The sequence below is a fragment of the Corvus kubaryi genome, unplaced genomic scaffold, assembly GCF_017639235.1.
Source record: "Corvus kubaryi isolate FWS band 111438036 unplaced genomic scaffold, C.kubaryi_AGA036_p1.0 split1-131, whole genome shotgun sequence".
Classification (NCBI taxonomy): Eukaryota; Metazoa; Chordata; class Aves; order Passeriformes; family Corvidae; genus Corvus; species Corvus kubaryi.
The window spans coordinates 23,090,931-23,115,827 of NW_024582073.1; the positions used below are offsets into that span (position 1 = coordinate 23,090,931).

Consider the following 24,897-nt stretch of genomic DNA (forward strand, 5'->3'; position numbering starts at 1 on the left):
GACAATCTTAGTTCAGGATGGATTTTTTAAACAGCAACCACGTGCTATACTAAAACTAATTATTTGCCCAAAGCGTTTGTTAGTTGAGGGGAGGAATCTTCAACTCAAGGTGTTCTAGGGAGTCAAACTGTAAGTGTCAATCCAATGGAAAATAGCACACTTTTGTATCAGGATAATACAAAATATTCGACTGCAAAGTACAGGTCTCATTCAACAGCTACGTTTTTCTCAGGCAGGAATTTCAGCAAGATGGAGTGCAAGGTTTTTCCAGAGAAGATTTATGTCACTTTATCCTTTATATCCATATGCATATATATTTATAAACAAACTGAGAACCACAGATTAACGACCTTTTTAAAACATCCGGTAAAAACACTATTAGAATCAAGAAGGAAGGAGGAAGGGGTGTTTTTTTCAGAAGAAAGCCACAAGCCAGTAACTCCAAACAGATCCCGCCGGGGGAGCAGGGCAGGTGCCTCGGGGCACTGCCCGGGACTCACTACCCGCCCCGGGAGGGCTCCTGCCACCACCCCGAGGGGTCCCCGCCCCGCCCGGACCCCCTGCCCAGCAGCCTCTCCTCCCTCCCAGCTTCTCCTCCTCCATCACTTCCTCTCCCCCTCCTCGCGGGCCCCTTTCCCCCTCACCTCAGACCCTTTTCCTCCCCAACATACGTCCTCAGCCCGCCCCGCCTCGTCCTCCCGCTTCTCCTCCCTCTTCGCCTCGCCCCGCAGCTCTCACCCTCCCGGGCTTTCAGCAGCACCGTGTTGGCCACGATGTTCTCGATTTCCATGGTCGGGGGCTCCTTCCTCTCAGGGCAGCCGGAGAGGGGGCCGCCCCTACAGCCTCCTTCGCCCCCTCCTCCAGCCCCGCCACCGCCGCGGCGCCAAGCCTCGGCTCATCCGGCCCCGGAGGACCTCAGCACTGTGCTCGCCTCTTCCCCATCACCCGCTGCTCGCCGCGGCACCGCGCTCCCCCTCCCCGAGGGCGGAGACGGGTAGCGGGCAGCGCCCGCCCGCCCCGGCCATGGCTCCTCCGCCCGCCTCAGGCAGCACCGCCCCTGCGCCGCCACTAGGGACTACGAGTCCCAGCAGGCAGAGCGCGGTATGTATTAAGGACACGCACGCGATGTCCGGTGAGCCTGCTGGGATATGTAGTGTATCAAACCTTCCCCAGCCTCGTCCCAAAGCGGGCGGGGAGAAGAGCGGTAAATATCGCGGTACTTGGGCTAAGCTCTCGCGAGAGGTGCCGGGTTGCCGGTGCGCATGTGGTAGTGCTGGGTACGGCGGGTTCAGGGGCGCGTTGGCGTCGCGCTGCTCTTTCCTCCTTCTCCGTCCTCTTCTGCGCTCTGTCCTGCGCTCCACGCCCCTCCGGCTCTCACGGAGCTGTGTCGGAGGGCAAGGGTCAGGCCAAGGGGCACTTCGGGGAGGTTTTGCGCCCCCCTGGGCGCCATTTTGCTCGCCCCGTTCGCACCCCCAGTCTTGGCCCTGCACACTGAGGGCTGAGCCGCTGCCTCCCCACCGCGTCCCCCCCGGCAGCCGGAGCAGAGATGGGGAAGGCGGCGAAACGGAAGAGGAAGGTGTCAGTGCACTCCACAGCAAAGGGCCCCGTGAAGTCGGCGATGGCCGTGGTCAAGAGCAACCCCTTTGAGGTGAAAGTCAACAGGCAGAAGTTTGACATCCTGGGGAGGAAGACCAAAAATGATGTGGGGCTGCCTGGTGTCTCACGGTCCAAGGCCATCAAGAAGGTAAGAAAACATCCAGAGTAGGGAGGAAGGAGGGCATCAGTGGATGTGGGGAGATGATAAGGCTGGAGCCCTCTCCGGTGAAATAAGCGACGCCTTCTGTTGCGCACAGGAGTGGCCGGTCACCCCTCAGTGCTCAGGTGGTGATGGAGAGCTCGGAATGGCTCCGGCCAGTACAACCCACAGGGTTCAGGAGCACAGGTGTTCCTTATTGCCTGTGTGGGAATGGTTCTCTTCTTAAGTTACCCGGGTCTAGAATGCAATGGCACGTGTTGTCGGCGAGTAAGCACTGGACCAGAGTTAGTGTTCGTGACACCGCTCGGTTCTGGTGATCACAGGATATTAAGCTTCTTGATAATGTTGTAACGTTGGTGTAATAGTGAAAAATTGAAACGGCACTAAGGTCGGGATGCAGTGAGAAATGTGTAGCTAAAAAGAAACTGCTGTTGATCTGGAAAACAAATGCAGGTGACTTTTTGCACACTGGTTAAATAGTCGTGTTGTAGAAGTATGTTGGGATGTAATGATCTGTCCCCTGCACCATAAGAATGACCATACAACTTAAGAAGAGTAATTTTTTTATCTTCAATCCTTGTACCATTTTCAAAATGCCTCTTTTTCTTTCTCTACTGCCATCAGTAGCTACCTGGCCAAAATCTGTAATGTATAACGGAGAGTGTGTCATACTATGCATCTGGGATTCCAGCAAACTACATTATACTTGGGTGAAATGCTGGACTTTTTAGTGGTCTGTCACTTCAGACAAACCAACAAAGAAGTTAAAACCTCTGTAGATTAAGTTAAAGCTGAAAAAGTGTAATTTGAAAGTATGTCCCTGAGATTCTTTCTGGCACATTACATATGTGCTGTTGTTGAACAGAATTTAAAGCTCTTACTGGAAGGGCAAGTGCAGCAAAAGCAAAGAGATAGGCTTTTTTTGCTTTCTTTAATATGTTAGTTTACTAAGCTTCAGACATACCAGAGTTCTTCAGTGGAAATGCATAGCTTTTGTATGTGATAAAATAAAGGTGAGATACAGCGGAGCATTTATCTTCGCATGGGAGCTTATAAGAGAACTTAATGAACCTGAACGTTGTTGTATGAGCTTCCCATCTTTTTTTCATGTTAATTTTGCCTTCTCTTTCATTGCATTCTGGTAAATTATTATTTATGATACGATGGCAATATAAAGATTATTATGTTGACAGGATACCATAGAGCCTTTTTTACCTCGACTTTGAAAGCAGCTACTCTCTGTTCTTTTAATTTTATCTCCTTTTGTCTTTTTCCTTCTAGCGCAATCAAACATTACTGAAAGAGTATAAAGAAAGAGAAAAGACAAATGTGTTTAAAGATAAACGTTTTGGTGAATATAACACCAAGATAACTCCCGAGGAAAAGATGATCAGACGATTCACTCTGGAAAGACAGGTAAATGATTTCAAAAAAAAAAAAAAAAGCCAACAAACAAAACAAAGCCAAACAGAAAACCGCAACACACACTTGAATTTTTAAGTTGGAAGTGCCCCCTTAATAGAAGGGTTTTGCAGGGTAGTGCTTTGGTTTTGATTTTATATGTTTGGAACTTACGGAAAAGGAATTTTTTTGTGGAAATAGAAATTTTTTCGTTGAATGGTTTTGGTTTTGCAAGATAACTTTTTGAAGCAGAGATTTCTTTGAGCACTGACATGCAAGGAAGCTAGTTACAAGGAGATTCATTGATTACTTGGTTTTCTTTGAATGCTTTGATTTAGGATCTAAATTAGGAAAAGGCAGTCACCATCAACTATATTCAGTAGCTGGGTAGAAGAACTCTGTAACTTGCTGTCATTCTGTACTGTGAATTCAATGTGCAGTACTATCCTTTCTGCCTCAACATACTCAATCTCCAGAATCGAGTAGTGCAATTTTTATAGGTTGAAGTCTGTTTCATTAGGCCTGAAATGCAGTAATTAAAAATTGCTGTTACTGATAAAACTTAAGCTTCCCTAGGTTTCCTGAGTTAGTCCGCTTGTACATTAGTATAAGAGACTCACTTAACATTTAATGTATTTGAATGAAAATACTGGTCTGGCAGTGCTCTTATTCCAGTGTTGAGTTCCAGCAAAACACTGGAATGAGAATCTCCTCAGCTAGGACTAAAACTAAGGGCTGTGTTGATTTGTTGCCTGGGAACTAAAGATCTTTTGATGTTTCATTGGTTTGTTTTACTGTTCTTAGCAAAATTATGGAAAGAAGAATATCTATAATCTTAATGAAGATGAGGAATTGACTCACTATGGCCAATCTTTGGCAGAAATTGAAAAACTAAATGATATTGTTGATAGTGACAGTGACACAGAAGAAGGAGGAGCACTGTCAGGTAAGAAGTGTCAGCCGCTGTCCCACTGCTGGTTTTATTACTGGTAAATGTGTACATCATTTGGTCAGTACTGTCTCTCAGTGAGAAAGAATATCATGTCTCTGGTTAGAATGTTTAAACCAGATTGGATTGCTTCTTAGCTACACACAGACCAGCTCTCTGGATTTTAGCAGGGGTTAAGTTGGATGTACTACTGGCAAGCTTCTTTACTCTGTGAGCTTTTTAGCATAAACATGTACCTGGATTTTGAGCCCTTTGGCCAGAATCTGAAGTGTGAGTTTTCTGATTGCTTTCTTGGAAAAAAATGTGTTCCTATCTCATACCAAGTATTTGTCAGTGTAAATTATGTGTCTAACATAATCTCTTTTCCGTTCCTATAGGGATGGGAATAATGCATGATGGGTTCAATAGTTAAAATTGCTTCCATTCTCAAAGAGTAGGGAGATACTGTCCCAGCAGCAGCACTCTTGCAGTCATGTGTGGATTTGAAAGATTCACATTCTACTTTCTTTTGCTAGCTGAATTAACTGCGGCTCACTTTGGAGGGGGTGGAGGTCTCCTTCGTAAAAAAGTATCAAGCGAGCAGCAAGAGGAAGAAGAGGAAAAACCTAAGTCTAGGAAAGAACTCATAGAAGAGATGATAGCCAAATCTAAACAAGAAAAGGTGAGTTTTTAGCCATGAAGTATAAGTGAGTGTGATTAAGAAGCTGTCACCATTCCTGTATTTGTAGAATAGAACAATAGTGGCATAGAAAACAAAGGAGGAAGCTGTGTAAGAGAAGAGTACAAGCTCCTTGAATAAAGTCTACTTTGTAGGCATTTTAGATATAATTTGTATATCTGCCATTCTTTTGTATCCCCAAATCTCCCCTTCTGTTCACAACTAACTTGTTTTCTGTATACAACCCTTGTACCATTCAGCATAGCTCTATACTGCTTCTTCCACAAAGAATGTTTACAGCTTCAAAATGTTAAATATTTGAAATTACTAATTTGTTAGACAGCATTTTGCATTTATGTTGTAAATGCTATGTCATGTCCATCTGAACATAACTGCTACATTTGTTTTTGTTTTATTTTTCTAGCAAGAGAGGCAGACTCGGAGAGAAAGTGCCTTAGAACTCACAGAAAAACTTGACAAAGACTGGAAGGAAATCCAAACCCTTATTGCCCGCAAAACCCCAAAGTCAGAGAGAAAGGACAAAGACATAGAAAAACCCAAGGTAAGGTTTTGACTAGACTAATTTCCTTGGTTCTAGTAACTTATAGTTTTGACTTGTAGTGGCTGAAGTATAAGGCCAAGTTCATCACTTCATAAAACGTTACTTACTATTTACATTGAAGGAGTGCTACAATTTTAGGATACTCCTATTAGTTGGAGGAATATAGGGTTTTGTACGATTTCTCTGATTTGAATTAGTTATTGCTTTTCTTTAGTTATCAAGTGAGAGGAAGGTTTCAGGCTGAACAACACCCTTGCAGCTTATTTGTAGGACAAATACATTTTTTTGAATAATTAAAGTAGTTGGGAACACTGACTTATTTTGAGTGCCTTTGGAGTGTTCATTGGATAAAACAACTTGTACTTGACAACAGACATTTCCGTGTTGAAATTGGGTTCTGCCCCTTTCAAAGACAGAATGAAAATAATTTACTTTTGAATGGATATCTTAAGGTCTCATGCTTTTTTTATCATTTGTATTCTATACTTTAAATCTAAGAATAGCTATTGTATTGAGTTTTTTTCTTTTTCTTCTAGAAACATGTATTATCTTGCAGAATATTGTCAATTTCCGTTTATTGTTTTGCAGTAGAATCCAGTTTTTATAACATCAGTTAATTAGTTCAGTCTTGCATTAAAACTGATCTCAAAGTACAACAGAAGATACTGGACCAAGAGTTCATTTTTTGGTGTATTGATTTTTGGGTTTAAGTTGTTTCATGGCATGCTGAGGCTCATTGAATATCAGCATCCCTGTTTATTTTCTTTAAGCTAGGCTTCTATGTAATGGAACTAGCAAAGGCTTATCTCATGTGACAGTGTAAATTGAAATGTAAATTATAAAGCTATTAATTTATTAATTCTAGCTGTGTTTTGTTAATAAACAATATTTTAAAGTTTTTTTAAGGAATAAGTAAGCCAGTTATTATTTAAGATACTCTTTTTAGGTTTTTCAGTTGTGAGTAACTTAAAGTAAGGAAGGGGGAAATTCCAGAAGAATTTCTCTTCAACTATTCTTACCATTCCTTGTCTTAATTCTGAGTTGAGTGTTCTCACAGCTTGTTTTGGAAGCAGTCTTTTATCTTAACAGTCTGATTTCGTAGCTGTTAGTCTGGCAGAGGGATGGCTGCAAAACAGAATAATGAAACTTAAGATAATAAACAATTGCATAAATATTTCTTTAGCCTGATGAATACGATATGATTGTTCGAGAACTTGGATTTGAGATGAAAGCAAAACCTTCAGAAAGGCTGAAGACAGAAGAAGAATTGGCCAAAGAAGAGCAGGCGCGACTCCAGAAGCTCGAGGTATACCATTTATGGCTGTAATTGTTTGGGGCCTGTCTTTTGGGAGTGACTGCTTATATTCATTGCTTGACCTTAGATTGTAAGTGGCTGTACTAAACTGCAATTCATCAGAGGGTGAATTCAGGAAATCTTCTGTTTGTGTTTGTAATCTGATATTAAAACAACAACAAAAAAAACCTGTAGGCCTAGTATGGGCCTGTGGAGTTTTATGAAATGAGTCAATCTTCCTTCAATAAAAATGTGATGTTACTTTGATTTGCCTTTAAATGTTTTAAATTATTCAGAGTTGAGAGTTGCTTCTAAGTTAGTGGAGTATCATGTTGCACAGCAGTTGAATTAATACACTGGGCAAGTCTTTTATTGTTTTCTTCTGATATTGCAAGAGCCTTCCAGGTGTAGCATGTATATAGCTTTGCTTTGCAGAGGAATAGATTGTCTTGGGTAATGTTGCATGCTACTTCTGTTACATGGAGCTCTGAGTCTTATGGGAAGATTGAATAATTCAGTAAATGTTTCACTTTTTTTTTTTTTTTTTTCATTTTTGTTTTGGTATTCTAGGAACACATTTAAGACTGTAGGGAATTCAGTACCTTGAGATTACATCAGAGCAGCTCAGTATCTAATAGCAGAACAGAGAGAGATTTTTTCTTTTCTGCTCTTACCATCTTGTTTGATGCTCAGTCTATATCCCAAAAATCTTAGGATAGTGTTGTGTTCACTACAAGCTTGTTACACACACGGGAAACAGATAAGCACTGCAGAATCCTGAAACATTTTAGAAGCTTTTATTTTCTAGTAATGATGTCCATAAGCAAAAGAGATTAAATTTTAAAATAAGAGAACACAATGCTTCTGGTTAACTGAATTTTCAAGCCTTTTAAATAATCTAATCCAATTGACTGTGTGCTCTTATCAGATTGTACTTCCTACAAAAAAATAAGGTATTGTCAGCTTTTGCCCATAATTTCTCAAGTTGCTGGGTTTTTTTCTTTTCAGCAACTTTATGAGTAATCCAAATTAACTGGTTTTTTCTTGGGTTTTCCTAGCTGTAGCATTTGAGAGATCTTCCATTTTGGTGTCACCTGATTGCTCTAGATATCTCTTATCTGTGTGTGGTATTTCTTGTGAAACAGGCAGATCGATTACGTCGAATGCGTGGAATAGATGAACAGGCAAATAAAAAGAGACCCAGCCACATGTCAGCTGATGATCTAGCTGATGGCTTTATCCTGGATAAGGATGACAGACGTTTATTGTCTTACAAGGTAAGGTTTAAAATTTCTGAATTTTCAGAGGTCTATAAAGATTAGGAAAAACAGTTGGCAGGTGAACTCTGTGGAGACATTTAGTCCAACCTCCTGCTCAGAGCAGGGTCCACTATGAAATTACAAGTGTTCTCAGAAACAGTCTGTTGTTGGAAAGTCTCCTAGAATGGAGGCTGCTCAGAGAGATGAGCACTGACTGCCCTTACTGTGAAGAGGTTTTTTAGTATCCAGGCTGAATTAAGCCCAGGTCTGCCTCTCCTCACAGAGCAGGTGCCCTAGACCCCAGTAGTCTTGGTGGCTTTCTGCTGAACTTGCTGCAGTTTATCAATACCTTTATTGTATTTGAAGGCCCAAAACTGAATGCTGTGTTATATATGGTCTTACATGTGTCAAGTAAGTAGTTGTTTCCTTCAATCAACTGGCTGTATTCCTGCTATTAGAGTAGCCTTCTCTGCCACTGGCCTACTGGGTTGACGAGGAGGCTCTTTAGCCCTTCTGGTTATTTTTTTTTTTTAATTTTCACTGTATTTGATATAGCCTCCACCAAATTTCAGTCTAAAGATGAGTAGATTTCTAAAAGAACCCTTCCACTCTGAAATAGCTTTGATTAAGGTGTCAGAGCCACATAACCTTAAAGCTGATGTTATGAGTCACCCTGACTGTGATGCACGTGTGTACTGATTCTCTCCTCTCATACACACGTAACAAGGGAACTACTGTTCTCCTTGAAGGGGAGAATACCAATTGTGAATGTGAATTTAAACTGATGATTAATGAAATCAGGATGGGACCAAATATTTATCTGATATGCTATTTTAACACACAGAAGGAATATATTTTTTAACCAAGAGTGTTTCTGTAAGTGATGTTGAAATTTTCATATCATCTATTAGTTTTTCTTCTGTGTGGTTTCTTTTAGTCCTCATATACTATCTTTTCTTCTTCCAGTTTCTTACAGCCCCTTGAAAATACCCTGCTTTTTTATATCTACATGTATGTTCTCTCCCTAATATCCCTTCTTGACTGGCACTATTGGCCTTCACTGCCTGGTCAGGGTAGCAAGGCTCAAATTCTCTTCATGCATATTTAAGACAGCTTTGCATGGTGATTGTGGTGAGGTACTATCACAAACTGGCTTGTTTTCTCATGGACAGGATGGAAAAATTAATATTGAAAATGAGGAGGAGAAAGAAGAGGAGGAAGGAGAGGAAGAAGATAATGAGAATGAAGAAGAAAGTCAGGAAGAATCTGCAAGTGAAGATGAGGAGGATGATGCTGCAGATAGCCACTGTGATCTTGAATCTGATCTTGAGAGTGAAGAAGAAGCTGCAGGGAATAAAGAAGAGAAAAACCACAAAGGAAGTGAAAATGAATCACCGAATGTGGAGAAATTAGATCCAAAGAGAGAAGCTGCCAAATCAGAGCTTCCCTATACATTTGCTGGTAAGCAAAGGATGGATCCAGAGATCACTTGGTGTCAGGGGGTTCAACCAATCACTTTCTCTGCCCTGTAGGTCGTACATTCATTAATGAAGTTTTGCTTCACAGTTATGTTCTACTATGCGAAGAGTAGCCAGTAACTGCTGTTCTTAGTGAGCAGCCCTAGTCATGCTTGGAGCAGTAGAAACCAGATCTGTTTCACCCCAGAGCAGTTTCTGCCCCTCTGAGCAGCATCAGCATTGGAAGATAAATACAGGGGAGTAAAATAAAAATACCTGTGCTCCTTTCTGAAGGCAACCAGCGTATCCAATCCAAAGTGATACTGTTTCACCTAAGAGAAGCCAGAACAGTATTCTGTGATCTATTCTTACAGTTTCTCTGGTGTTTGGACTGACATTTTTGTCAGAAGATGCTTGGAGAGGCAGGATTCTGAAGTTTAATCCCTGTGATGTAACATTGCATTATTATAGAGACACTCAAAGTTTGACTGGTCTGGGATCCATGCCTAGCACGAAGGAGGAGACATGTTTCAAATAGTACACAAAACATTCATTCATATTAAGCACATAATTTATCTAACTATTGTCCTAGTGTAGATTTCTCTAACAAAAGTGTCTGTTGCAAGATTAAACAACCTTTCAAACAACTTCCTTAAGTGCTTGTGTTTTTCCACCAAAAGAAGATGACTTATTACACAGAGCCTTTTAAATTGCATTCAGGATTTGCTTGAATTATTATTGAATTGAAAGCAATTATTTTCAAAAAAACACAACTAGTTAGAATGTCTTCTGGCATGTGGACTTTTGTAAAAAACTAAATATGTGCCAGGGTTGTTGGTTTTTTGGGGGGGGTTTAAATAATTTTCTATTAGTGGCCATATGGTTACTTTTCTTAATGTTCTTCATACAAAAGCTAATTGGGTGTGAATTAAACACAGACCTAAGTGTATTATGGTAAATTTTTGGTTGAATGTGTGTTTAGGTTTAATTCTGCTTTGTGTCAACACAGTTGTGCTGTTTGGCATAGGTGGTAAATAGAGGATGACTTGAGTTTTAAGCATTGAAAAACATGTTCTTTTCTGACTTGTGTTCATAGATATGGTGCTACATATATGCTGATAGATATTAGAGTTTAAAAGGGAATTATTTAAAACCTCTATGGTTTCTTTTTTTTCTGAACAATAGCATTTTCAGATTGGAAATTTGTTGCACAAACACTAAAGATGTAAAGTTTGAGATTTTTTTCTGGTCAATTTTTGGTTTTTTTTCTAGTTCCTGAGTCCTATGAGACATTTAAGTCTTTATTGGCTGGAAGAACAATAGAACAACAGCTTATTATACTGGAGAGAGTTCAGAAATGCAATCATCCAAGCCTTGCAGTCGGAAACAAAGCAAAGTTGGAAGTATGTTTTGGTTTATGTTTAAAGTAACTCTTAATTCCAGATTAAGTTTTAGTAAGTATTCAGGGAGCAGTATAAATATACATGCTTCTGTGTTGTGAATAACGGTAGAATTAACATGCTAATCTTCATTTTCTAAGTCTGTATCACGGTTTAAGAATATGTACAATGAAGAAAAACCTAGTAATTTTGACATATTATGCTTCTTGCAGAAATTGTTTGGCTTCCTTTTGGAATATATTGGAGAGTTAGCAACTCTAGATTTACCAGAACTCAGAACAATTGACAAACTGGTCCTGTAAGTATTAAATCCTAAGGACTTTTGCTCCTTCAGGATTTAAAAAGAAAAGCTACCTAGAGTAAAGCATTTAGCTGCGTGTTCCTTTCAAATATTCTGTAGAACTTGTTGGCAGCTGGTGACTCAGGCTTTATAATGTTTTAACTTTGTTTCATGTGTTACTTGATCTATTAATTGTACCAAGAGATTTTCAAAACCTCAGAATGTATTTTTTGATCTGCAAAATGCTTTTTGTGGGTAGTGGACAAGTAATACCATATACGCATGAAACTTCTGTGTAGGAAGTTGTTTAGCCTGCTGATAAAGGATTTTAAACTTTGCAATGACCCTGTGCAGTTTCTGTTGTAATCTCTGGTTTTCATATGGGTTTTAGTTCTTTGAATTCACTCAGGGAGCTGGATGAAAATGGAATTAAAAGTGTTATAGTAAGCTCATGCGGAAGTTCCAACTAAACACTTTGCAGGAAGTTGTCAGTTTGGCATTGTTGTCTTCAAATACCTGACAGGCGCTTAGGCTGTGAGAAGAGAGCCAAGTTTGTCTCAGAGATATACAGCAAAGAACAAGAGTCAGTGAGCAAGGGCTGCAGCAAGGGAAATTGTAATTAGATTTAAAGAAAAAAACCTTCTCCGAAAAGGTACTGAACATTAAAATGAGCTTCCCAGAGAAGCTGTGAAGATACACAGAACTCAACAAAGCTATGAGCAGCCTGATCCAGCTTTGAAGTTAGCCATGCTTTGAGCAAGGGGTTGCATCAGATGATCTCCAAAGGTCCGTTCCAAACAAAATTAGCCTGTGATTCCTGTTTTGACTTTGCAGGATAGACAGCTTTCTTTTAAGGAGTTTTTTTTACGTAGTTTTCAGCATATATTTTTTTATTTCATGCTAAAGTCAGTTAAGTTTTTAAAAATCTGTTACGTGCAGCATTAGCATTCATTGCTCTGTTGAATTCATCAGGAAGAGCTCTGACCCATTGATACTGTCACACATGGTTTCTACCAAAGGGTAAATATGTTTTAGTTGTCTTTTAGGACTGGGATTTATTAATATCACTACAGACATATTTCACTGAAAATGCTGAAGACCAAACAGATACAGGCTCCAGATTGCATATGCCTGTAGGCACTAACCATAGGCCAGGAGCTGATCTAGCTTGTGTTTGGGGTTTTTTTCTTGTTTGCAGTAATAATTTTGCTAACCATGTTGCTGCCTTATATGTTGTTTAATATTGCCTAAGAGTGTTTAGAAGAGTGAGCTGTCTAGTACCAGCCAGCATACTTCAGTGCAGTAATATCTAAAGTTAGGAGATTCAGAAGGATACGTTACGTCATACCAAAGCAAATTATTTGGAAGTGTATTTAAAAGTTTTAAATTATTTTTTATTTGAGATTTAGAAACCTACAACTCAAGGATTCTCACAAGGCCTAATGAAAAATACATGTCTCTGTAAACTAAAGTATTACAATAATAATTTATATTCTAAAAAAGAAACATTTGTTGCAGACAGTTTTTTATTGTTACAATGTAGATGGAACACAAGAAATCTTCCTATGAGTGCTTAAAAATAATTTTTTTTATTAACATCAGTGGTGTAACTTGATTATGACTTAAATTTTTTGTTAATAGGCCATTGTACAATCTTTGCCAGATGTTTCCTGAGGCAGCCAGTGACAGTATCAAGTTTATCCTTCGAGACGCTGCACATGATGTGGAAGAAGTAATTGAAGTCAAAGGCCGAGCAACATTTCCAGGTTTAGACACGGTAACAAATGCATACTGCTGGGATAATCTCTTTGCATTAGTACAGAATGGTGATAAGTGCAAGATGACATTATGTAGTGAATTATTAGCATCTATGACTTTCTAGGTTTTTCAGTATTTTAAATTGCCTTTGTGGAGATAAGTTGTAACAAAAACCCCCACAACAACAAAAAACCCTACTCCTAAGAAACAAACAAACAATGCAAACACACATTCTTCAGAATAGAAGTGTGTCTGTGGAATTAATAAGGGGAAAATACATTAAAATTGCACCTCAACTTTTCACAGCCGAACACTGTTTTCCTGATGAAATTTAAAGAGGTTGTTTTAGGAAGAAGTGATGTTATCAGTGGTGTTGTGATTTCTTTAATTGTGTTAAGTGCAAATGTTTTTAAAAAGTGCTCCACAGAAGTCCAGTATCTCTGCAATATCTCTTAGGTTAAAAAAAAAAAGATAAAAAAACCAAACAATGAACCAAGAAAATACTCTTACGGATATAAAAATGTATCATTTCTGAGTGCTTTACATATGACAATGGCCGAATTAGTGACTTGGAAAAATTTTATCTTTCCTTCTTGTATTAGTAGTATCCCATTTTCACTGGCTGTGCTAAATGTGAACAGATGGCTTTTACAGTGCCTAGGTAAATGTCTGTTAGGGAATTCAAGAATGGAGCATATGGGAAATTAGTATTTTTTAATTGTAGTGAAGTTTCAAAGACAAACAATAAATCTAATTCAGAGGGAGTTACTTGTTTTCTGTCAGCTTGATGAATTGCTGCTGCCTCATGGAATAATTAGACTATTGAAAGAAAATAGACTGAAGGATTTGTTTGGAAGGCTTCGAAGATATATTGAGTTCTTTTGAAGAGTCTATTCAGGATGTTTTGGATTTTGCAGAAAATGTATTGTAGAGAGCTTTTAACTTCTATATTTAAATTGTTACTGTCACCCTTATAACACCAGTCACACTTTTGGCTTTCATTCCCTTCACTGAACTTTTCCAGGTTGCAGGCCATCATTATCTTTTAGAGTGAAATTATATCATTTTGTATGCTCAAAGCACTTGTTTGATGAATATTCCATAGATCAGTTGTCTTGTTTGGCTTTTCATAGACTTACTGTTACCTTAGCCTAAAATTCGGAGCCTTTAGTAACCAAAACACTTCAGGAGAGTATTTATGTGTGATAGAAGCTTTATAGAGAGGAACAGCTCTGAAGCAATAAAACTTTACTTCCATCTGCTTTACTGTGGAAATATCCACGTAAATAATTTTCATAATTACCTTGCAACTGATGTTTAACTTCCATATGGTCTTGACAGGTCACTTGTAGCTCTCTCAAGTCCCCTTCAGTAAAAGGGTACCTAATGGCTGCTTAGTTCTTGTGGCTGCAAAAGCACTTTGCAGAAGAGAACAGAAAAGTTCTTTTTGGCTGTTCGTTGGTGTGTGCCAGTGCTGGAGGATTCTGGTCACTTCATTGTCTGTGTTGAGGTGTCACAGGTGTTGAAAGGTGTCACAGGTCCTGTGTGGCCCCCTGCTCCTGTGCTTGTGGTGTGAGAGTATGTGATTGTGGTGAGCTGAAGGGGGTGAGGTGTTCTCATGGAGTAAATGGGGCGGGTTGGGAGGCATAGTTCCTTCTTAGTTGTTCTCTCAGCTGCCTCACTCACAATGTTACCTATAATGGATATCCCATAATGGATATTCTCTTTTCTCATCTAACTTAAACAGTTGTTTCAATAAATAGGTCATGTATCATATCAGATTTCTCAAAATTATGTATATTGTAGTATTTTTGACTACTGTGTGGCAGTTATTCACTTGAAAGTTACATATGTATAAAGTCAAGATTCTGGGAATAATGTCTTAACTGTATTTTGCCTTATTCTCTTTTATATGCAATCAGCTTATTTATTTGAAAATTATATCTCTGCTGTTTCCAACTTCTGACTTCTGGCACCCAGTTGTAACACCTGCTTTTATGTACATGAGTCAGCTACTTACTAAGGTATGTCTGTGATGTTGTACCTCAGTATATAACTTCACTTTCTTATCTCTTCCTAGGACTCCAAATATGTGTGTTAACGTTAATGTATATGGTGGAAATGTACTTGAAAAGGCAGCTTTGTGTTTGGCATAGCCGCAGATAGTAATTGGAAGAAAGGGTGAAGAGGAAAACACCCTTGCAGGGTATAGTCCAACTCACAAAATTGTATCTCCTCAATTTTTCATGTTGTCACACAAGAATTCCTTCTATGGTAAATTACATGGGACTAACAGAACAGACTGAAGACAATCTGAAGTCATTTGTTAGTGGTTTCTTTTCCATATAAGCATTTCTTCATACTTGAGAGGTTATTTACTTAAAAATTGGCAGTATTTGTTTTCCTCGGAAATGTACCTAATGCATTGAGTTAAAATATGTCCTTATTTTTCTATCCTAATCTGTTTATATGTTTCGAAAGTCTTGAGTTAATTGTTCTGTTGCTGCCAAGTTGCTCTGAGCTTTCTATTTCACTGGTTCATTTCTGAAGAATTTATTGTTTGTGGTTTAGCACCTTCTAGTGGCTAAATGAGCTCTGATAAAGTTGTTACTCAGTTCTGCAGATACTCTTGAGTGAGGACCAGGGAAAGCCAGTGTGGTTCTCATCAATGATCAAAGCGTGTAATTTTATAGGCTTCAAATGCTTTCAGTGTAGTTAATAATTCATCTTTTTGGGAGATTCTGTATTTGTGATGTATAGGCTTTTAATTAGGAATATTTTGTTCTTTTTATTTCTTTTAGTGTCGCATTACAACACTGCAAGATGTTATTAAAGGGTTATTTATATGCTGTTTGTTCCTGGAATATGTATCTCTCTCCAGAAGATTTGTACCAGAACTCATCAATTTCCTTCTTGGAGTACTTCACATCTCTCTACCCAAAAACCAGGCCCAGGGTGAGTTTGTTTAGAGTAAATGAGTATTTAGTTTAGAGTCAGTTTTAGTATTGGGGTTTATCTTTTAAATTTTTTAAATACAAATATTTCACACTGGTTTCATTGTTTTTGAACAAAAGGCCAAAATCATCTGGTAGTTTAGCCAAACACAACCTTGATTCTTGGGCATCTTGTTACAAACTAGATCCTCTAGTGTTGTTGGCAGGAAGGAAAGGACTGAAGTTATTAAAGGAAATGAAGTCATGTTGGCTTCAGTGCAGTATTTTTGCAATATCATCATTCTAAACAGACTGTGTTCTGAAATTCAGAGTTCCTAATGGATTCCTGGTGAGTACCCTGTAACTTCACGGTGAGGCAGCAGCTCATGCTGCAGATACCCTTCAGCTAACAGCCATGTCACCAAGCTAAATGAGAGACATAAATCACAGAGTCGGTATTTTTCCTTTTTATTTGACATGGATTTGTAGTAGTGTAATAGAGGGCAGCTATCCCCACAAGCAGGATTAATAACATAACTGTGTAAACTTAACAATTTCCACAGACAAGAGGGATAATAAAATTACCTTTCAGTGTAATCTATGTTTATGGATTTTTTTTTTTTTTATTTGCAATTTTTTAAAATTTGCCAGTCTCTCTTCAATTCTTTTTCTTTTATTAGTTTTTGTCTTTAAAGTTATTCTTGTTCTGGGGCTTTTTTTTTAACCAGTTCAGTGACAATAATTTTCTTTTGAGGAGTTTTGTCAGAGGATAGTAACTAATTCATGTGTTAATATCTCTGTCTGAGCACAACATGCAGGAAGAGACTCTGCAGGCAGGATATTACCAAGTGAAAAATTCAATTATTTGATAAACTCACAAGATATCTGGGATTTAATGAACTACAGACTGTGTATTAGTGTGCTCATCACTCTTGATAAGACCCTTAAGAGTCTGTTTTTTAAATAGTCATCGGTCTGGTGAGGAAGGTTTAGCTTCTGTCAGTATTCCAGTACATCTTCAGTAGGCAGCTCCCTTCCTTTCTCTTGAGGACTTTTTTGCCTTTCCATGCTAGTGGTGTGGTTTTTTTTCTTTTGAATTTTTGAGCCACCCCTGCTCCCTTTTCTCAACAAACCTATCACTGCAGTTTCACCTTTATTATCTGGCATGGCTGTATTCTACAGACCTTTCCCCAGCTGCTTCTCACAGCTTAGCAGTTTCCTCTGAAGCGTGAGCCAAGGTTACACAGCTGGGCTGCATCAGAGCTCGGCCCTGGATTCCCAGAACGCCAACAGCTGAACTCTTAGAAGGAGGTGGGAAGAGGTTATAGAGTGGGTGGGTTACGTAGTACTTAAAGTATTTTCTCCTTTGTGTACTCTCTTGGAGTATTTGATCTACAGAGGGGTTTGGTACAGTTAAAATACAGGACTCTGCAAAATTACATAAGAAACTTGAAAAATATTTAGTGGTAAATAATGATCAATTGTTACTTTTAAAAAATATTTCTTCGTATTTCTGTTAATGATTTTGCACTAGTTAAATTTTCATGGTGTTGGTTTCTGTTAGCAGCGAGGAAAAGCTCAATAAAAGATACCTTAGAGGTACAGTCTTCTCTTTGAGAACTTTCCAGACAATGTTGATGTTTTGAAGTTCCCAAGGTATCCAGTTGTGTTTTTAAATATTCGTGGTGGAAGTATGGCTCGTAATTGTGGTGGTTAAGCTATCAACACAGAATACTTTAAAATGGGCAGACATGCAGACATGCTCTCTGGAATGTTAATGCACCATAACACCAAAAAAATTCTTGGGTTTCAAGTTTAACAGTGAGTAGAGTCAGCAAATAAACTTTTAATGTTTCAGTTTTATGATCTTGATCCATAAATTTCTCACATAAGAAAGATATATGGAATACAGCTTCATAAAAGACTGAAATACAGTCTGATTTAGAGTAAAAACTATTACCTTACAAAAGAAAAGCTGTAGGTGGAGGGAGTGGGAAGGAGTTTTCATGGTTGATAGCTTTAGCTAATGGAATTGTTAATGAGATCTGCTATCCTCTCACAAGTAAATCAGATAATAAAACTCACATATCTTAGTTCCTGATCTTGCATAAGTCTCTGTGTGTCATAATCTCTTACAACTTTGAGTCCCAAACCTTAAAAGCCTTTATTTAAATACACTGTCTTCTGGCCTGTCTGTGAAGAGCCACAAACAGACTCTAGAGCATGTAAATAATCTGAACTTAGAGTTTGAAAAAGTTTTGAAATAAATTCCACTGCAAGCTTGCAGGACATAAGGAAAACAAAGAGGGGGGAAAAGCCCCCAATGTCCAGCACAGAGAATGCAAATTATTTTGTCCCTTAGCCATGAAATTCCACAGATGCTTCTTTCATGTTGCTGTATAAGTAGTTTCACAGATCAGCTTGTGATCAGAAGCATAGGGATTCTTTAGTGTTTTCCATATGCCCTGCTGCAGTATATATTCTGCATTCCATGCTCTTCCTGTTTTAAAATCCCTTAACTGGAGTGGGAGAAGACTTTACAGTGTGTCTGAGGGCCCCTGCTGTGAGCTCACAGGAGAGGCTCCGTGGCTGCAGCTGTGGGCTGCTCCAGCTCACTGTGCTTCGTGACCACCTTCTGGTCAAAGCCGTCTACTTGTGACTCCATGGGAAAGTCCTGTGCCTGCCCTGTCCTCTTAAGCATATCCAGTGCTCCATCCTGGAGCAAACCTGCAGTTTAACTGTGCATCCTTTTTCCCACAGGGCAAACATGTACCTAACATGTCCTGACTTTCCCCATCCACAGAATGAATCAAAGAAGCACGGAGTGGTTTGAGTTGGAAGAGACCTCAAAGACCATCTAATTCTAACCCCCCTGCCATGGGCAGGGACAGCTTCCACTAGACCAAGTTGCTCAAAGCCCCATCCAGCCTGGTCTTGAACACTTTCGGGGCTGAGGCATCTGCAGCTGCTCTGGGTAGCCTGTTCCAATGTCTCACCACTCTCATAGTGAAGAGTTTCTTCTTTTTATCTGCTGTAAATCTACCCTCTGTCAGTTTAAAACTGTTACCCCTCATCTTATCACTATGCTTTCTGGTGAAGAGTTCCTCCCCATCTTTCCTGTAGGCCTCATTTAAATACTGGAAGGCTGCTGTAAGGTCTCTCCAGGGCCTTCTCTTCTCTAGGCTGAACAACCATGGCTCCCTCAGCCTGTCCTCATATGGGAAGTGCTCCAGCTCTCTGGTCATCTTCATGGCCCTCCTTTGGATGCTCTTAAGCCAGGTCTCTGTCCTTCTGCTGGGGGCCCCAGAGCTGAACACATTCCTTTAAGTGGGATCTCATGATAGTGAAATAGAGGAGAAGAATCCCCTCCCTTGACCTGCTGCCCACATTGCTTTTGTCGCAGCCCAGGATGCGTTGCCTTTCTGGGCTGCAAGGGCACATTGTCAGCTCAGAATTCAGTTTTTCATCCACCAATACCCCAAGTGCTCTGCAAAGCTGCTCTCAATCCACTCATATTGCCCAGTCTGTATCCATGTGTGGGATTGCCCCAACTCAGATGCAGGACCTCACAGCTTGTCTTATTGAACTTCACGAGGTTCACATGGTCCCACCTCTGAAGCCTGTCAAGGTCCCTCTGGATGACACCCTGTTCCTCTAGAGTATCCGCATCACCACTCACTTTGGTGTGTCATCTGCAAGCTTGCTGAGGGTGCACTCTCACTGTCTGTGTCCCCAGCCAAGATGTTCAATAACACTGGTCCCAGGACAGACCCCCTGGCAGACCCTACTCATAACTGATCTTCATCCAGACATTAAACGGTTGGCCGCAATTCTGAGTATGACCATCCAGATAATTGCTTATCTCCTGAGTTATACACCTGTCAAATCCATGCCTCTCCAGTTTAGATACCAGGATGTTGTGCAGGACAGTGTTAAATGCTTTGTACAAATCCAGGTAGGTGACATCAGTTGCTCTTTCCTTATCCACTGACACGGTAATCCTGTCATAAAAGGCTACTAAACCTGTCAGGCACAATTTGCCCTTAATGAAGCTGTGTTGACTGTCCCCAAGCATCTCTGTGTTTTGCATGTGTTTTGTCATGGTTTCCAGGAGGATCTGCTCCATGATATTGCTGGGCACAGAGGTGAGGCTGATCAGGCTGTAGTTCCCTGGATCTCGCCTCTTTCCCTTTTTTAAAAATGGGGGTTGTTTTTTCTTTTTCCGGTCACTGGGAACTTCAGCAGTCTGCTACAACTTTAAAAATACAAAAGTGGTTTAGGAGCTTTATCTTGCCAGTTCCCTCAGGACCTTCAGATCCCTAAGGGCCCATGGACTTGAGCACATTTGGGTTCCTTAGTCTCAAGCCTGACCTTCTGCAGTGGGCAGTACTTGGTTTTCCCAGTCCCTGCATTTGGATTCTGTGACTTGGGCAGTGTGACTACAGTACTGACCTATGTCCCCATGCTCCAGTGTTTCCTATTGTTTTAGAAAACTTTGATACTGATAGAAGTATTTTTTAAGGTAGTATGATAAAAAATGTAAAATGAGTTGGCGGGTTTTCTTCAGAAAGAATGCATAGAATTGATCTTGTTTAATGACTCTTGTTCTTGGTTTTTTAGGCTATACTGTAGTCCATCCATTTACACCAGTGGGGAAAAATTTAGAATTGCTTTTGGTGTGTGATAAGGAGGATCTGGAAAGTTGGGAGAAGCAAAATGTGCCACTGAGTATTGTGACTAGATTAAAGGAAACCAGCAGAACAGAGATAAATCATATCAGGTATGTAAAAGTGTGAACGGAAAAAATACCAAAACATCTGTTGTGTCCTCTCAGTGACAGTGCTCTTTAGAAGTAAAAATCAGAGTTGTGGATGGTTCGGCTGTGTTTTTATGATGCTACTCTGTAGCACAGAACATGTGCTAATCTTTTGCCAGAACATTATGCAGAGCACTTGTTGGAGTGCTCAGACCTTCCATTCCTTTTTGGTTCAGCTCTGAACTGATGAGGTTGCTGTAGGGACAGAGGAGGTGCTCAGTACTTTAAACTGTCAAGCTCCTTAGACTTAAATAACTGTATCTATATACAAACACTACGTTAGAAAGTGTAACATAAATAGAACAATGAAATTAGGGAAGACTGTAATTGAACACATTCACTAACCATGTTCAGCCTCATTTTTCAACTTGCACATGTGTTATGGTATAACTTTATTTCTGGCATAAGTAAGCCTTTTGTTAAGTTCTAAGAGACCTGAAAGCCAAAATTACTAGTTCTTTTTAAACAAAATTTTAGAACTTCAGAATCAGTAGCAGAACACTTTTAGAACCAGTATAAAAACTTCCTATTCCTCGTAAGTGGCAAAGACAGAATATTGGCTTGTGTTCACTGCACTGGCATAATGATTCATTGCTGATGGAATTTTTTTGGTATTTGCTTAGGGGAGTGAAAGTTTTAGTCTGAATTAACAACTATTTCTAATTGTAACTGGTTCTGCCAAGCAGTCTTAATGGATTCTGCTAACAGACCAAATTTAATTAATTCAGTTCATTTTATTTGAAAATCCACTGCAGTTTTGCAAGTGAAATTGTTAATTTGTTTGTGCATTAACAGGTTATCATGTCTAGCCCTGTGTTTTGACCTTATTAAAAAATGTGCAGCTCTCTATGAGTCCTTGCCATCATTCCATGAAATAATGCATCCTGTCAGAATACTCCTTACACAACATGTGCCAGTGAATGAATATCCTGAAAAAATGCAGGTATGTATTCCTTGGGATTTGACTAACCCAATACGTTTATTTTATTAATAAATTCTGTGATCTTCATCTGTGCATAAACAAAAAACCACAAGTGTAAGCATTAGTGAGTTTTTTTTGAGGGTAAGGCATTTTGATGTTTCTGTGGAAAAAACAAAGAACAGAGAATGTTTAGAAAAGGTATTTTTTCATTGTGTATTGTTTCTTGCTCATCTAAATGAACACAACAGCACTTGGCTTGTAATAATGTAGCATTCCAGGAGTGACGTCATTTATAAGAAGAGTTATCTGGGCATCCGGTTGCTCTTGTACTTTCATAGTGAATCTGTAAAACCTTGGTAAAACAAATAGATGTACCAAACTGGGGAGGTAAAACTTAAAACTGTACAGATAAAATGAACATAAATATACCTGGTCAGTGCCTTACCTAGGACAGTTGCTTATTTTCTAGCAATGAGATTAAAATTTTTAATCTGTCTCTTCTGAGTGTAGCAAAACTGTCTTTTCCTCGAAGAAGCATCATGAAATGTCCTTAGAGAACAAAATTGTATTATGTAGATGATGCTAAATTGCCTGTGTTTTTTCCCATCAAAATAAAAAAATTCCAATCATTCTTAAAATTACCATGAAAGGAAGAGTCTGAGTTAAACTGGATTCTTCTTCTGTTAGGTAAAACTACCAGCAAACCTTCCTTATTGTCCATGATACCATTTTAATAGACTTCCAAAAGCTTTTAAGAATTATCCAATTTGGATTACAGCATGTCAGTGTTAGCAGTGTCCTAATGAGTAGCTGTGACTTAACCCAGGAAAAAAATACATGGGGAGAACATTACAGTTGATTCAGTTTATAATAGCTTGTGATTTATGGTGGTTTTGATAGGCTTTTACAATTGTAATTGGTTTTGCATTTTCAGGAATGGTATCACAGTGCTCTGAAAGAGCTGGAGAACAAAGTAAAACACTATACCCCATTGATATGTGAGAAAAAGAAGCCAGTGCCATTGAAACAGTATACTCCAAAAATTGTGAAAGTGTAAGTAAAGAACACTGGATGCAAAGGAAAGGTGCATTTAAACCTTAAGATTTTTAGCAAGCTAGAATGAATTTGGAAAGCATGACACAAAACAGAGCTGTTTTTCTGCTAGATTTTGTACATAATTCACAAGGGGCCAGCTAGTTGGGTGGTACGCGCGAGAGGAAAAAAGGAAAGAGGAATTTTAACACCACATATTATCCTGTAGGAAAAATAGCACTGGAGGTCAACTCTTGCCCATATAATAAATTGTAAATTCACAAATTTCAAGATGATTAGATGGTTATTATCCTTTCAGGTGCTTTACTGAATGCTCTGTCAGGCACTCAAGTCAGAAGAACAAATATGAGTAGCTCATACGTATATGAAATATATGAAGGTAAAAAGATGGATAGGAAAAACACTAATTTAGTTTTGCAGATCATAGAACAGTGTTCTGATTCAGGAAATCTGCTTTATATCGGCTGCTGACTTTTTAACCATACTGGTTATCTAGAGGGGCACAAAGTGTCGGCTTTATTTATTCTAGTAATTGAAGAGGTCAGCTTTGCTCTCTGCTTTACACACTTATCCCCAAGTAACTGATCAGACTTTTTCTGTAAAATGCGTCTACTGAGAAGGTCTGCAAAAATTTAAGATGTATTGGGAGATTCCATCTTTCTCCAGATATATTCCATTCTTCTACTCTAGCTTTTTTTAGTCTGTTCAAAGTGCAGGCTGCATACAGGGAATTGAAATGTGGTCATTGGCTGCTGATGATGTGCAGTTAGAAGGTCTGGTGAGTGTTTTTCTGGTATGTTCATTGGGCAGCTCCTTATTTTGCAATTTAATTATATGCAGGAATTAAAATACTGAGTTAATTTTTATACAAAACTCTCCTTATAAATATGAAAAAATGGTGGGTTTAAGGTGTTTTGTGCTCACACATGCATTCTCATTTCAGCTTAGAGTTTGGAAGAAAGCAGGCAGGCAGCAAGAAGGAGCAAGAAAGAAAGCAGTTGATCCAGAGGCATAAACGTGAACTTAAAGGAGCCATTCGTGAGATTCGGAAAGATAACCAATTTCTGGCTAGAATGCAGCTGTCAGAAATCATGGAGAGGTAACGCAGCCTTTGTTTCCGCACCACTTTGGGGGTTGTTCTGCTGTGTGTTCGTTTCTTTGCTGTGTGCCAAGACTGCCATTAATGATCAACCATACTAAACTTAAATAAAATGGAGCAATTTGAGGAAAACCAAACATTTTCAATAGAGATAATTTAAAGTGTTTTGAACTTTGCGGTTTCATTTCTCTAGTTTAAGAGGATGCAAAATGTTTTTATTTAAACGGTGTGTTGATGAAATTTAAGAATTGTGGGACTTCTTATGAATTAATAATTATTCTCTAAGTATATTTATTTTCCCTAATATAATCTTACTGAAATATTTTAATGTTGATTGTTTTACAGAGATTCAGCCAGAAAAAGAAAAGTGAAAGAGCTTCTTGGTAGCCTTGCTACACAGGAAGGTGAATGGAAAGCAATGAAAAGGAAAAAATGGCAGAGTTAATTGGGACTATCTGCAGCAGGAAACCTACTGCCATATCAAATACCCCAGTCTTATGGCTTTTGAACAGATTTTAATTGCATTTGCTGCATGCATTCCTTTTGAGGAGACAACATCATCAGATCTGTTCGAAAAAATGAACCTGCTCATTAGGAAAATCCACAACTTTTCATAAGGAAAATAAAAATAACACTTTTGTATGTGGCATGCCTCTTTTTATTTTAATGAGAATATTTGGCTGAATAATCAGAAGTCTTAGTCTAAAACCTGATCACACACAACTAACTTGACCTACACACACACACAAACATTGTACAGCAAACCTTTGGTTACATCAGACTGGTGAGAGGTCACTAGTGGGGTTCCATTTCAGGGCCTTCAACACCTTCATCAATGACTTGGACACAGAACTTGAAGCTATACTAAGTAGATTTTGCTGAAGACACTGAATGGGAGGAGCTGCTGACTCCCTCAGAGGCGGAGAGGTCCTGCAGAGAGATCTTGACAAATTCACCAACTGTGTGAAGTTCAATAAGGACAAGTGCTGGATTCTGCACCTGGGATGGGGCAACCCTGGATGTACAGACAGACTGGGGAATGAGAGGCTGGAGACCAGCACTGTGGAAAGGGACCTGGGAGTCCTGGTTGATGGAAAGTTGAAGATGAGCCTGCAGTGCCCTGGCAGCCAGGAGAGACATCCCTGTCCTGCGGGGCATCAGGCACAGCATCGCTGCCAGGCAAGGGAGGGATTGTCCTGCTCTGCCCTGCACTGGGGCAGCCTCACCTCAAGAGTAGGATATAAAGCTACAAGAGAGCATCCAAAGGAGGGCAACAAAGATGCTGAAGGACCTTGAGGGG

At 39.4% G+C, this 24,897-nt stretch overlaps 2 protein-coding genes across 3 annotated transcripts in view; one reads left to right on the forward strand and one right to left on the reverse strand.

Annotated features, from left to right (window-relative positions):
- GRK4 (G protein-coupled receptor kinase 4) overlaps positions 1–1,015 on the reverse strand; it is a 39,421-nt gene extending 38,406 nt beyond the window's left edge. For both annotated transcript variants that reach the window (XM_042052869.1, XM_042052870.1), the window contains exon 1: positions 739–1,015. In XM_042052869.1, the coding sequence (XP_041908803.1) occupies positions 739–790 (52 nt within the window). In that variant the 5' untranslated portion in view covers positions 791–1,015. The remainder of the gene's footprint in view (positions 1–738) is intronic.
- A 262-nt stretch (positions 1,016–1,277) lies between these two features.
- NOP14 (NOP14 nucleolar protein) lies at positions 1,278–24,239 on the forward strand. The gene is made up of 18 exons (XM_042052853.1): positions 1,278–1,744; positions 3,038–3,172; positions 3,962–4,103; positions 4,622–4,767; positions 5,189–5,326; positions 6,510–6,632; positions 7,766–7,897; positions 9,052–9,340; positions 10,609–10,739; positions 10,949–11,034; positions 12,658–12,793; positions 14,697–14,798; positions 15,576–15,729; positions 20,328–20,487; positions 21,319–21,466; positions 22,380–22,498; positions 23,442–23,597; positions 23,943–24,239. Exons 1-18 carry the CDS (start codon positions 1,547–1,549, stop codon positions 24,040–24,042), a joined length of 2,595 nt encoding a protein of 864 aa, XP_041908787.1. The 5' UTR covers positions 1,278–1,546; the 3' UTR covers positions 24,043–24,239.
- Positions 24,240–24,897: the final 658 nt, after the last annotated feature.